The following is a 14,902-nucleotide window of genomic DNA, read 5'->3' as shown; positions in this document are numbered from 1 at the left end:
CAGCTGAACTATAAAGTCCTGAAATTAAATGAGGGCGTACCTATTCATTACAATTTTTATGTAGTCTATGTAGGGAATGAGATCTCGTACGAGATTTCCACCTAGAGAGATCTCCCGAGACCTGGCAAATTACGGGATCTCGCGAGATTGGAAGAATCGCTATTAAAACATAAATGCAAATGCTTATTTTTAGTAAGTACTAGGTAACTGACATAATGTTGCTTAGTAATTAAAAAAAAAGAGTTTTATTAAAAAAAATATGAAAATATTATTTTGTCTCTAATATATGTTTATGTCTATAATTAATACACCTATTATGGCTAATCAATTCAAATTTATGCAATATTTGTAAAAAAAATTAATCTATATTTAGTATTTTGTAAATTTATTACTTTACTTTCAACAATTAGAAGTAGACATAGACATAGACACATCAATTAATTTACTAAAAAAATACACATCACAAATACAAAAACAACATCAATAGGAACAGTGATATGAAGAATCACAATAATAATTGTGGTGTGGATTTGAATGAAATTTGAAAGAACATAGGCTACTTTTACTACTATCCCGGAATTCCCACGGGAAATCTTTTTAAGGCGAAGCGAAGCGCGCGGGAACAGCTAGTTGTAAATAAAATAAAAACTTAATTCACAAGTTCTTAAAGAAATGTAGTGAGATCGTATTAATCAAATTAAAAAAGTTCAAAAGAGAAGTCAGATCAAGTTATCAAGGTACGGAAAGGCAACTTAATTTTTGTGAAAATTATTTCGATTCTGAAGACATAACTAAATTTTAATTTTAGAGCTGTCAAAACCTTATTGTACTTGTTTAAAATTCGACTTTAATGTGTGTTTCCGTAATCGTCATTTCTTTCTGCTTTTTAGCAAAATTTATAGTTAGACAGCGTTAAAATTTGCTTCTGCCTTTCGAATCGACATCATTGGCTTCTCAAAAAACTCATCATGTCGAGAGAATCATCTGATAGACGACTTCTGATTTTGCATGAAATACACGTCGTCACGCTGCATTTGTCGATCTCGTTATCTCGCGAGAACTCGTACGAAATTTGACGAGTTTCAATCTCGTTAAATTTGGCCGGGATCTCGCGAGTTATTGGATCTCGGCGGGACGAGATTTCATTCCCTAAGTCTATGTGAGAGGTAAGAAGATATATATAGCTGTCTCAAGTGATTAATGCAAAATGTATGTAATTTAAATTATCGTTTGGCCTGTTTATGAAAGCGGGACATTTTTGCCTTCGCGGGGGACAGCGGGACGGACAGCTTGAAAGCGGGACTGTCCCGCCGAAAGCGGGACGTATGGTCACCTTAGTTATACCACGATTTACCATTTTAAAAATAAAATAACGTTTGATTATATTAAATTAAAATAATGATATTTTTGAATTCTGTAGTACACTTGGCCCCTCTTTAATCATAAAAATACTTCCACCGTAAGGTTGTCTTCAAAAAATCGCTTTCAGTGATAAGACCGCCAATTTTGTACATAGGGTATTTAAGTTATGATCATGTGTGTATACAATTAAATAATATTCTATCTAGTCTATATTTAAATTAACGGTCCCTTGAGACATTGAAAAAGCCAACCCTCTAAAAAAATATACAGTTAAAAAACTTGTCTTGTTATTATGGAAATTGGAATACGCAGAGACATGAAAATTGGTAAGCGCCTATAGTTACTTAGTTACTGTAAAATTAATATTAGATGGAGGGAAGAATCAGAAAAATATAAGCATATTTTTTATCAAATCCATAGGTAAGTACTTTAGCTGCTACTTGTATTTCATACAAATAAGTAATATAAAAACAAAGCATAAGTAATATAAAAAAAATATTGCATTACCTAGGTACCTACTATTTAGTTTTTTACCGTAATTACATGGTCAATGCATAACGTTGCCTATTTTATTGACTGCTATGTCTAATAATTTTAAAATTAATCATAGGAGCAGGCCCCGGACAAGTCCCTGCAAAACCCGTAACTTTTGCAATAAAAATGAATAAAATTAGACGTTATCATAGTAAAAAAAAATGGCAATGTGTGCAAAAAACGCAAAGTTGTAGCACTCTACGGTATGAGTAGCTACTGACCATTAAATAATAATCTATCAGCAGATTCGTAAAAGCTTAGAACCTCATTCGTTTCCGAGACGGCTAGTTGGTGGAGATAGGCTATATATAACTCATGAAAATGGCAACCCTACGGATACCGACGCATCCGTATCAGTCTGATGCCGAGAGGGCTAGTCGGTAGTGAAATCGCGAACAATGCTTTTCGTTGAACGAACCATCGGTTTATAGTGCTTTCGGCTAACCTTTCTATGGGTGAAAGATTTCTTCGTTAAAGCAACCATCGTCGAACAGTGCTTCTGCTTTCTATCGGCGAATGATTTCTTCGTCAAAGCAACCATCCTCGAACAGAGCTTTCGACGAATCTTTCTATCGGCGAATGATTTCTTCGGCAAAGCAACCATCGTCGAACAGTGCTTTCGACCAACCGTGCTATCGGAGAAGGATTTTTTCGATGAACAAACCGTCGACGAACAGTGATTTCGACGAACCGTGCTATCGGAGAAGTGTACTTATTAATTCGGAAAACGATTCGGTGCTCAGACTATTTGTACCCGCGAAGACAGCTTCGGTACTGATACCTGCGCATCCGTTTGGTCGGTGGAGATCCGGCTTTAGTTACCAGTTCTAAAATCTTTCAGTGTCACCCTCGTCCGTACCTACATCCAATTCCAAGAAACCTCGCCTATCTAAATTGAAACAAACTAATCATGTTGATTAAATAAAAAATCAATGCGATAAGCCGGTAAGTATACACTATAAATGAAATCCATTTCCTATTGATTAATAGTCTTAATTTTTTCCCCAAAATGCGTTGTTTGGTTCTGCTCTTGTTTGTCGCCGCGGCGACGGCGGGTGTTCCCAGTGATGCGGATTACATCAAGAACTACCACGAGCTCGTGGGCATTCCTATGGCCACGAGGGTCAAGGCGATGGAAGACCAGTGGCTGAGGAACCCGCTCAACAGGATCATCGGGGGTGCCGCGTCCGCCAACATCAACCATCCTTACATGGTAAGTTGTTGCATTCTGAAGATGCATGATTTAGATTTTGCACTGTCCAAATTAAAATACTTAAATAGGATGCTGGGAATAATTTGCTTACCGTGTACCTAATCTAGAATAGAACTAACGTACTTACGTACATCCAAAATCGGAAAAAATATTGAAACTCCTAAAATTCATAACAAATTCGCTTAGCATAACGAGTGTATATTTACTATCGTTGCAGCAGCAGTTAGCACTCATCGCATCGAGGCATCCTCATATTCCTCTTTCGTCATGAGTTGACGAAAAACACGAGATATTGAAGAGAAATCCCTGCTTATTATTTCTCTATCTGGACTACCCCAAAAGTAAATCATATCCGGTCTAACTGCCTCGATCTTATCGGTTGTCATTATCACTGTTGCTGATAATCTTTTCCCACCTGCAAGTTGCGACAAAAACTTAGGTATATGTAGGTACTAACTGTTTCGTACCTTTCTAAATTCATCTGATCCTCTAAGTATAGTTTTATTAGACCACGTAGCGTAGCTACTAAATCAGCTATTTGAGGCACCACCGTTGTCACCCGAAACTATACTGAAAAGTTACTAAACTATCCAACAGCAACATCTAATACCATTTGCTTGTGACAGGCTGGTCTGGTGATCACGATGGTTAATAGGGCTCAATCGGGTTGCGGCGCCACGCTCCTGTCGTCCAGCCGCGTGGTGACGGCCGCGCACTGCTGGGCAGACTCCGTGAACCAGGCCGCGCAGTTCGAGGTGGTCCTCGGCTCCCAGTACCTCTTCAGCGGAGGCACCAGGATTGTCACCACCCAGGTCTACACGCACCCGTCCTACAACCCCAGGATCAGCGCCATCAAATACGATGTCGCTATGGTCTACCTTCCGTCCCGCGTCGCTTTTAATGGTAAGAGGATTTTGATTATTTTGGGTTTTTATCTGTTGTTCATCATTATTTATTGGATGATTGTATTTTTTTCAGGCCTCATCGCCCCTGTTGCACTACCTTCAGCTGCTGAGGCTAATGATCAATTTGCCAGAGCCATGGCTACCGCAATCGGATACGGCAGAACCAGCGATAGTAAGAGCTTTTGTAATCTTGAGAGTGTCTCGTATGTACTTATTATAATCTCTGTTTGATATGACCTTATAACTTGATAATAAAGTAGTGAGGTAGAATAGTTCCTTTCCAAAATGCTGCAAGTCGCTAGCGGTCACGACCACCTCCTATGTTCAGGCACGATGTGGGGAGCACCATCGCTTGTAGAACTCAGACTGCCGACGTGAAGTATTTACAACTGTTTACTCACATCATTTATATGTTATGTTTTCCGCAGCCGCGTCGTGGACTCTGGAAACGTACCGTCGTGAGGTGAATGCTCAAGTGATGAACCAGATGGACTGCCTGCGCAGCTGGCAAGCTGGCACCATCGAGCCATACCACCTCTGCACTGAGGGCAACAAGAGCAACAACAACGTCAACAATGTCGGCGTCTGCGGAGGAGACTCCGGTGGACCTCTCACCACTTTCAAGAACGGAAGGCAAATCCTCGTAAGTACAAACATACTCATACATACCTACTTATTTGATGTTCAATTGAATGAAGGGAATTGAGTCTGAAGATTGCCGTTGGTAAAAACTGTTCCATAAATTCATCCAGCCATTGGGCAGTCAACCACTGACCCAAATCTGATTGGCTTATCCCTTCGTCACGGCGTCAAACCTTAGGCGCCATTTAGACAGTGCAAGTTCTTGCATACAATTAAATTGAAGATATGATTTAGCACATCTATATAGATATGTGAACCCACCAACCCGCCACTGCGGTCCACTGACCAGCGTGGTGGGAAAATGGTCCAAGCTTAGGAAGGCAGTTTAGACCTTGGGGTTAGGCACAAAGGTTCCATTCGAGAGAGCCAGGTGCAAGTACTTACACCCCCACAGAGAATAGAATAGGTTATATTGTTTACGTGCGTTTTGTGTTTTTATTTAATAATTTGATTGATCCGCTTGAACTTTTGTTTACGAATTGAACTTTTAACTTTACACTAATTTACCTAGTAATTTGCTTAATTTTCCGATGCCGCCAAAAACCGATATAGGACTTAAATAGCCCATTCGTAAAGTCCTATTTAAATATACCTTCCCACCATGCTGGTTCACTTCACTGCGGGTTGGGGGGAATTTCCTCACGATTTCTACCATCACAATATACACGTGCAATGAAATACAACAATATAAGCATATTTTACAATGGCATTGTATTTTCAGATTGGTATAATCTCGTTTTCCGCTCCGCAATGTGAACAAGGACACTCGTCAGGGTACACCAGGGTCACCAGCTTCCTCGACTTCATCACCCAACAGATGATTCTCTAAATACATCTAAATAAAACATACTAACTACGAATTTTGAGTTTTTGTCGTTTCTGTATTTCTGTGCGGCACAGGTTCTATAAATACCTACGAAAGACTATAATAATACTTTGTATTCATGTTATCTAGATATTTATTCTAAATAATAATACCATGACTTCAAATTATTATTTTTTTTCCTTTTATTGACATCTATGGTAGTGAGATGTATGTAAGGTTCTCCGTTAGAGAAGTAGGTACTTCTGTTCCTTGGATGTAAGTATGTATGAATGAACACCTAATGCATACTATTTAAGTAGGTAAGTACCTAGTGCTATAAAACCGAGAGATTTTATGTGTTTTCAGTTAGTCGCTTAAGGAAATGTATCCAATTACTATCGGATTTTTCGGGGATCACTCACTGATTGCTGCAGTACTTACGTATGAATTTGATAAATAATAACTTTTTACGTATGATAAATAATATATTATTCTAATCAATATTTTATCCGTATTATTATGGTGTCACTGGAGTGGAATCCCGGCGGTGTCGGAGATCCACTGCAGGTATCTCTGCACGCGGGTGAAGACCGAGGGTCGGTCGATGGTGCAGCCGTCGACGCCCACAAACGACGCCACCCCAACCTGTGATAACGTCAACATTATGATTTATCTGTACTACGTACCTATAATAATAGGGCTCATTCATATTTTATGTCGATAGCTAGGCACCACCCCGAAGAAATCTGTAAGTATAGTTCAAAAATGGAGACTATGATAATTATCTGATCAGACTTTGCATAAAAGATTAGATATTATTGTAGGATGTAATCATTGATTACAGCACGATTAAATAAAAGGTGTTCATTTCATATGTTATCTTTCCCCAAACAATTAAATGCAAAGGTCAGCTAACATAAAGTACTTTGGAAATAAGTTCGTATCGTATTTGTGCATCAAATTAAGTATACAATTACTTAATAAAACCTCTTACCAAAATATGTTCCTCAGTCTGATTGTAGAAGATTGTTAATGGACCACCATTGTCCCCCTGAAACAGAGATAAATGTAGGTAAAGATATCATTATCATCAGCCCATAGCATCAGGACAATAGATCTCTCCCAAGGAGCGCCACAAAATAATAATAAGTACTTACTTGATTTACTAATAATAACAATAGGTTAGAATACAGTAGAATATTAATTTGATAACTATTATTATTATAACAACCCACCTTACTGTGTTAACATTTAATTTGTGGATGTTTTGAGCGTACATAATTAAAACATGTGCCACCCTCCCGGAGGCCCATTTCGTGATGGTTGATGATGATAATGATGATGATGATAATGACGAGATGGAGAAGGTATCTCAGCTGTGCCCTGACCTTGCAAGTGCCGGCTCCATCCCGGATGTCCAGGCCACAGATGATGTTGTCCGGCAGTTGCTGAGAGTAGACGCTGTTGCAGAGACTGTCCGTGATCACTGATAAACGCTTCTGTCGGAGAGTCGGCGAGAGGAAATTTACACCTGGAGATAGTAAGAAATGTGATTTGGAAAGTAGATGGGGGTTTTGCGAGGGGGTGGTCTCAGATATCTACATTTTTTCTTCTCAACAGTACCTAGAGATAATCTAGGGTTTGTCAAAGGTTAAATCCAATTAAGGGCTGATTTTTTAATGGTCAGATAAGAGTTATCTGAGGAATAATTCGGATGCTGCCGCATATTAATGTTTCTATTAGACAGTGACAGCAACAATTTTATTCTTCAGATAGCATTTATCTGACCATTGAAAAATCAGCCCTAAGTAGATTATTACGAGAGTCGCTGACTGCCCAGAGTCGGCCAGATACATAGGTAGATACACTTTACGATCAATGAAAAAGTTCCACTTACAAAATAGTTGGTAATTATTTCTGAACTTTAATGTTGCAGATGGCGGGTAGTTTCCGTTTACGATTCATTGATAGTAGTTACAGTGATTTTCACTCGTGGATGCGCCTCACAGACTGGTGGCCGATTGTGGTAAAATAAATACGATCAAGCACCTATTATTTAACTACTAGACCTAGGTAGGTATTTTAGTTACCTTCAGCCGGAATGCCCCACCCGGACGCCAGGGCCGGCAGTCCAGCGAAGTTGAACGATGAGATGCTGAGGTACGGCAGCCGCACCACGTCTATTGTGTCTGCAAGAGATGAGTATGATGAGTAGCATATATCTTATACCTAGAATAAGTATTTTTCATACAAAAAAGGAAGGCACATGCGGCAGCAAAGATAGATATTTAATCAGATAGGATATCTTGCTGATTATCTACCTTTAATCCTTGTCAGGTTGTGTTTACACAAATAGCATCTAGCCGCAAGTGATTAACACTGAGTTGCAGAAAGGATCTTTAAGTTAATGTCGGCATTATGTATTGTTGCCTTGCTTTGACAGTAGGTATAGGTATACGGACAGCACGGCTAGTATGGCCGAAAGAGACAAACATAGATTTAATGTCGACATTAGCGTAAAATCCCTTTCTGCAACTCGGCATAAGCCTTGTAAATCAGACTTAGGGTAAAGACAGAAACAGGATGATTCCCGGTATCTAAACCTCAATTAGGTCTACGAAAGTGCTCATAGAGGGAGTTGCCAAAAACATTAACCGGGAAAATGCTCTAGCGCTCTCTCATATTCACATTACCAGTAAGCTGCACGGTGTTGGCCAGTCGCAACAGCGCGATGTCGTGGTGGAAGCCGGGGGCATCCCACTCCGGATGCGCGACCACGGCGTCCACGGCCACCACGCGCCGCCCGTTCTCGAACCGGGAGTAGAGCGAGTGCGCGCCTAGTACTGCCTGCGGAATATTCATTATCATCTTTTTTATTTATTTATAGACACTTTATTGCATACAAAAAACATACACAGCAAAAATATAAAAAAAATTACAAAGAATTAAGAAAATTTGGTACACAAAGGCGGACTTATTGCCAAAAAGCAATTTCTACCAGCCAACCCTTGGTTGGGTGGAGAACTACTTTAAACAGATGAAACTCTTTTTATACAATAATAAAACATGTAATGCAGACATATAACTATCTTCTTCTTCTTCAATCCCGCTACTCCTCCGAGGAGTCTGGGGCTGACACCAGGCGCTTCCATCCTTCTCTTGCCGAGTTGCAGAAAGGGACTTTACGCTAATGTCGACATTAAATCTATGTTTGTCTCTTTCTGTCCGTATACTGTCAAAGCGAGGCAACAATACATTTAATGCCGACATTAACTTAAAGATCCTTTCTGCAACTCAGTGTCTGTCGTATAACTATACTAACCAATAACTGTGACGCACTTACCCAAAGGTTTCTAGGATTCCAGGCCGCCTATTGTTTTATTCCAAATGTATATGAAAATGTATAGGATCGGGACCGGTGGTCAATTTATAAGGAGGCCTTTGCCCTGCAGTGGGACACTAACCAGGCTACATAAAAAAATAATAATATGAAAATGGAATCCTAAGTCCTTACCTACCAACTTATTTGCGTTTTGTTATTAGGTAAGTAAGTACTTATTTATCTTCATCAAGTACTTATATAAGTAGCTATTGTAAATTTACATTACCAGTTAGGTTAGTTATTTAGATAAATAAACAGTGATTGTGCTTATTGTTTAGTTAATATAATAGGTATGAGATATCGCCTCAACGAAACAGATATTGATAAATCATGCGCACCTGGATCTAATTACTCACAAATACCTTACCTACCGAACACCCCATATATCTCACCTGCACATGGTCCACTTGCGTCCCCTGGTGGAAGCAGCAGTGAGCCGCGGTCAGCACCCACTGGGGGCTCACTAGGGCGCCCCCGCAGAAGCCCAGCGGCCCCGAGGCGCCCACTCGCAGGTATAGAGCCACCTGGGGTGGGAACAGTTGAGTTATTACTGTCTGATGCATCCACTGCTGGATAAACGGCCCTTCCCATGGAGCGCCAGAATACTCGGCCGTCCTCATCCAGCCACTACCGGCCTAAGGTCGTCGGTCCAGCGGGCAGGAGGGCGTCCCACGCTGCGTTTGCCAATTCGTGGTCTCCACTCAAGCAAGATCTTGTCTACCCTAACGGTCTGATGTGATGACGGATTTTTTGGAGTCGGCTATATAGGTGTGAGTCAGTGTAACTTGTACCTATAATTTTATGTCACATTCTTCCTCCCTTCATCCATGAAAAAACTTTGATCAGACTTCTAAGGTTTGCCACGAGCGTTTGTTCAATCATAGTGATTTTAGTAAAATATCTTCGGTACCTATCACTAAGTATAACCTTATCACAAGTGCATTGCTACATGTTTATAGTAAAGTTTATAGTTAAGTAGAAACAGGTGACGGGTATTTTATCCACCATTAGATATAACCACCTACATCTATTTATTTACATATAGGTACCCATAATGAGCACTTACCTGAAAAGGTCTAGCATGTGCTTCAGCAGCTTCCCCTGAAGACAATCTGTGTAGTTTCGATCGAATCTCGCACTCAGGACCGTCACAGTCACTCGCACTTAGCACAACAGGCAAAAGCACGAAAAACAATACTTTCAGCATTTTACTTGTATTATTCTGCACTTTTACTAAACTAAGAGTTTAGAAGGAACTGGGAGCGGCTTTCCGGTTTATCTACGATTCTACGTCTCATGATTGACGGGATTATCAAATATCTGTGAAATGCGAGATAAGGGTATTGAGAACATACCGTCACCGTGGATTCCTGTTGATTGGTAACTTGGATGATTCAATAAAGACAGCCCACCAGTGTCTAGTGTCATCATCATCAGCCAACAATCATCCACTGCTGGACATACGAGGGCGGGTCAATAAGTCCGTGACTTTTATAATTTCCCGCCACTTAACTGAAAGAACAACATTGTTCCTGTCAACAGGCAACTGTCAGTGGACATCTGTCAAAATTTGGACAAGTTACGTCACTTGGTTTGTGTTTTACACCGGTTCTTAGCAACTACCGCGTGATTTAAAAACATAATGGAAAAATCTGAATTTCGTGTGCTCACTAAGCATGATTTTTTGCGGAAAAAAACCATCACTGAAACCAAGGCTAAGCTTGATAAAGATTATGGGGACTCTGCACCATCAATATCTATGGTAAAAAGTGGTTTACTGAATTCCGTTGTTGCCGTACAAGTACGGAAGATGCCGGACGTTCATGGCACCGAGTTGAGGTCTCTACACCTGAAATGATTGAAAAAATTCACGACATGGTGTTGGCCGATCGGAGATTGAAAGTGAGAGGGATAATGGAAGCCACAGGGATATCACGTGGCTTAGTGGTTTCAATTTTGAATGATCACTTGGGTATGAAAAAGCTTTCCGCAAGATGGGTGCCGCGTTTGCTCACAAACGCAATCGAATGACAAAACTTCGCAGGAGTGTTTGGCGTTGTTCAAGCGAAATTCGGACGAGTTTTTGCGCCGTTTTGTAACCGTGGACGAAACGTGGATCCACCACAACACACCAGAGACCAAACAGCAGTCTAAACAGTGGGTTTCTCGGGTTGAATCGGCGCCAAAGAAGGCCAAGGTGGGTATTTTGATGACCTCGAGAAATCTTATTTTTTGGAAGGGATAAAAAAATTGCTGAAACTTTGGACAAAGTGTATAGAGCTCAAAGGAGACTACGTTGAATAATAAATAATAAAATTATCCAAAAAGTCACGGACTTATTGACCCGCCCTCGTATGTGTTTAGTGTACTAGTTAGGCGCAGCGCACACCGAACTGCAAAATGCTCGCGCATGGTCGAGCAAACTTTTAGCGCATGTAGAACGCATACTCGAACATTTACTAGAAAGCTCGAGCATGGTCGAGCATCAAGTTGGGACGTGTATTCAATTTTGAAATGTATGGAAATATCATAAGATTAATTTTTCAATGATTTCACAATATGCTCTGCTCTGCTCTTGGTGTGCGCTGACCCTTAACTAGCTAATTGTATCTAGTGATTAGGTGATGTCCTATACTGTTTAGTCACCATCTATTATACACGGTAGAATTTAATCAGTGGAAACTTAAATAACTAAATAATACCGATTGACTGATTGAATTAATTTAGACAGATTTAATTTTTGCAAGGAATTCTGTTATGAAATTTAAATTTGCTCCGTATGTAAGTAATGTAGTTAGGGACAATATACGTACGTCGTTAAAGATGTCCACTGATAAAATTTCACCTACATAAACAATAGAGCCATAATAACTGGCCAGTAGATAATGGACATATTCTGACACTAGCGTATCTAATTTCGTTTCCTACTTTTACTTGGCACTTGACGATCATCATGTAAACAGGGTTAAATTAAGCTAAGGATTACTTACTAAGAAAACGCAGCATTATTTGAAAACATCATTTATTATATTTTCCTCAAAAAAGTAAAATTTTAAAATAAAATATTTTAAACATAGGTACTCATGCAATAGTGTGAAATCATGTGGCAGTGGGCCATGAGACCCGCTACCACACTACTTACATAGTATGTATAATATAATAATATATTAACCATGAAAAAGGAAATAAAAAAGTGTGTAAGATAACATCTAAGTAGGGTGGACATAAGAATAAAAGTCGCTTACAAAATTAACACTTTGTGAACGGTTGGCAGTAAAAATAATTTAAAATTAAATACGTACGTTCATAAACGGTTTCAAGACACGTATTACGTCACATTTTAGAAGCACTTACGAGGCGTCAAGCGTACTTACACGTCCAATACTAAAGCTCCCGTAGCGTTGACGCTTGACCGAGTCACACACTCGCATTACCATACAAATATTCCGTTTTAATGAATAATTTAAGAAATACGATCAAGCGACAACGCTGCGGGATCGAAGAAGACACTTTTTATATATAAATCAAATATTAAATCTATGTAAATTACGTTCTCTTACTCTAAGAACAATGTCAATGACGAATAGCCAAGCTGTAGAGAAGCCGAATCTGGAGGGTTACTCTACACTGACGAAATACGAACTAACGAGATCTGTCGTGCAATCGGCACGTTTAATACAACGAGATAGAGTTGTGAGCGCTCAAAAACTTCATTTTTCGTCATATAGAGTGACCCCCCTGGGCTCTATTGTAAATGCGATTATCATACTCAGAGGCTTACACTATAAATAAGTTGAAATTTAATATCAAATGTGATACTCATATTCCGTCAAGTGGTAGGTAATTATTGGTCTTTTCATAATTAAAGGAGTCTAATAAAATTTCTACGTATGAAGTAGTAAGATTTAAATGACATTCATCTCTAGTATTTTTTTTTATATTCAAACGAATGTATATTACACTATCACTTTTCATATATATCATTAAAATATATATACTTCTCATTCTGGATTAAACGCTAAATCATTTTACTCACTTATAGCTCGTCGAATTAGAATTTTTTACTAAGTAATTTCATAAATTTATAAATGTTTTCAAGTTACAACAAGTATTACATGATTACGGGATGGGGGATCATACACATTTGGGAATTACTTAAACACACCGTTATTTAGCATTTAGTACGGATACCTACAAACGGGCCATAGACATACACAGATAGATACGCGAAGGCAAACCAAACACTCATTTACCGAACAGTCTTAAATAACGTTTGTACGCAACAAAATAATAACATTACTATAATTATGTATTGGATTTTTGTAATAAATTATCGTTTTCAATCGACGTTCTGTCGTATGAGACCATTTCGTCATTAGCCAAGCTTACACGCAGCAAGCGCAGTGAGAAACGTATCGTACATCAGTGCGCGTACTCTGTACTACGTGGTACATTGTGGTACCGGGTGGTACATTGTGGTACCGTGTAGTACGATATTGTACGCGGCCGAGTACGGGTTGCAACGTGCGTAATGAGGAAATATCAGAATACAACAGTCGGTGTCATCGATGGGCTCGGACGTCGCTCCGCCGGTGGATTTAGCTGTTGGATAGAGAAAAACTTATTAGTTATTGATCATAATAGTTACATATTATTTTTACAGAAAATAAATTGTGAGAAATATTGGGACAGATGACCATAGATAAACAGATTTTTCTGTATAAGGAAGTTGGTCTCACAATGAATTTAAGAATGGTTCTAATATGCATATAAGAAATTATAAGATCGATTAATTTCACAATGTTTATCCTACATTAATTATAACATGCAGTAAAAAATTCAATGTTACAAAAAAACAAAAAAGGCACAAGCAAAGTAAATTAAAAGCAGCAGCATCTATTACGGCACAAAACTTAGACATGATGTTAAGAAATAAAGCTATGGTACACTAAATTACAAACATGTAACCTCAAAAGCAGTATTCGATTAGCCGGTCTAGAATTGTCTAATCATGCTGTACCTATATTTGCGGAAACCCCCAGTCCCCAATCGTATCTTATCGCACGTTAGCAGGATATATTTAAATTTATCAATGCAATCATCTGCTTACATTGAGATAGAACTAGTATATATTTAGTAGTTGCTAATCATATTATGTTTTGCGCGCATATCTACTTCATACACAAAACGAATCAAAATCCACCTACCAAAATACGCAAAAACAAAAAATCCGTGCATCGAAATGAAATTTCATCAACTAATCCGAATGTAATTAACCATCACTACACCCATTCTACCAACTTCAACACCCAAAACACAAACAAAAACCCTTTGACCAAAATGAGAAATCATCAACAAATACCGAGCCACCAGTTGCACTGACTTCTTCTTGAGTGTGAAGAAGGGGCCTTTCGCTCGTCCTTTGCTTATCCCCGAATGCGTTTATACAGTTAATACACCTAATATAATATATAAAATAACTACACCCATTCTACCAACTTCACAACCCACAAAGAAAACCCTTGCACCCAAAATGAGAAATCATCAACAAATACCGAGCCACATGCGTTGCTACGGCGCTAATGCGAATGTAACCAGTTGCACTGACTTCTTCTTGAGTGTGAAGAAGGAGCGGCGCTTGGGCTCGTCCTTGGCGGGCGCCGGCAGCGTGTGCGAGCGCGACGCGGGCGCCGCCGTGCGCGCGCGCAGCCCCTCCAGCCACCACGACATCTCCGCCTCGTCGTGCGCCTGCAGGAGGAACTCCGCGCCTGACGCCAGTCTGTGGAATAGGGGGGAGAGATAAATATATAGAAGTTTAGATAAAAAATGCCGGACTAGATTGTATTGCCTCGCTTCGCTGGGCTCTCTAGGTTTTAGGAAATGCATGGATGGTTTATATGGCCTCCCATCGCCCCGGCTTTAAGGATTTAGAAAATTCGACTTCACTTCCAGTTCCAGTTCCATTTGCGCGAATGTTTGCGCACCTTAATATATGCTGCGCATTTGACCGCTTCCGTACAATGGACTCGTACCCGTACAGAACTAGGGGTCGAAGTGGT

At 39.6% G+C, this 14,902-nt stretch overlaps 3 protein-coding genes across 4 annotated transcripts in view; 1 reads left to right on the top strand and 2 right to left on the bottom strand.

Moving 5' to 3' along the window:
- The first annotated feature begins 2,871 nt into the window (after nt 1-2,871).
- On the top strand, nt 2,872-6,107 carry LOC105388850 (collagenase). Its single transcript, XM_038113857.2, has 5 exons — nt 2,872-3,109; nt 3,736-4,012; nt 4,088-4,186; nt 4,443-4,657; nt 5,378-6,107. Exons 1-5 carry the CDS (start codon nt 2,906-2,908, stop codon nt 5,483-5,485), a joined length of 903 nt encoding a protein of 300 aa, XP_037969785.2. The 5' UTR covers nt 2,872-2,905; the 3' UTR covers nt 5,486-6,107.
- Nucleotides 5,934-10,085, bottom strand: LOC105394937 (brachyurin-like). Its single transcript, XM_048627538.1, has 7 exons — nt 9,910-10,085; nt 9,236-9,367; nt 8,155-8,308; nt 7,552-7,650; nt 6,850-6,992; nt 6,456-6,512; nt 5,934-6,106 (listed from the first exon to the last, which is right to left on the bottom strand). The coding sequence occupies exons 1-7, from the start codon at nt 10,048-10,050 to the stop codon at nt 5,987-5,989; spliced, it is 846 nt and encodes a 281-aa protein (XP_048483495.1). The 5' UTR covers nt 10,051-10,085; the 3' UTR covers nt 5,934-5,986.
- A 1,763-nt stretch (nt 10,086-11,848) lies between these two features.
- LOC105388846 (spectrin beta chain) overlaps nt 11,849-14,902 on the bottom strand; it is a 42,790-nt gene continuing 39,736 nt past the window's right edge. For both annotated transcript variants that reach the window (XM_048627455.1, XM_048627454.1), the window contains 2 exons: nt 14,399-14,622; nt 11,849-13,445 (listed from right to left, as the gene is read on the bottom strand). In XM_048627455.1, coding sequence (XP_048483412.1) covers nt 14,415-14,622 — 208 coding nt within the window. In that variant the 3' untranslated portion in view covers nt 11,849-13,445; nt 14,399-14,414. The remainder of the gene's footprint in view (nt 13,446-14,398; nt 14,623-14,902) is intronic.

Source organism: Plutella xylostella, chromosome 18 (assembly GCF_932276165.1).
Source record: "Plutella xylostella chromosome 18, ilPluXylo3.1, whole genome shotgun sequence".
NCBI lineage: Eukaryota > Metazoa > Arthropoda > Insecta > Lepidoptera > Plutellidae > Plutella > Plutella xylostella.
This window is presented reverse-complemented; position numbering and strand designations above follow the sequence as displayed.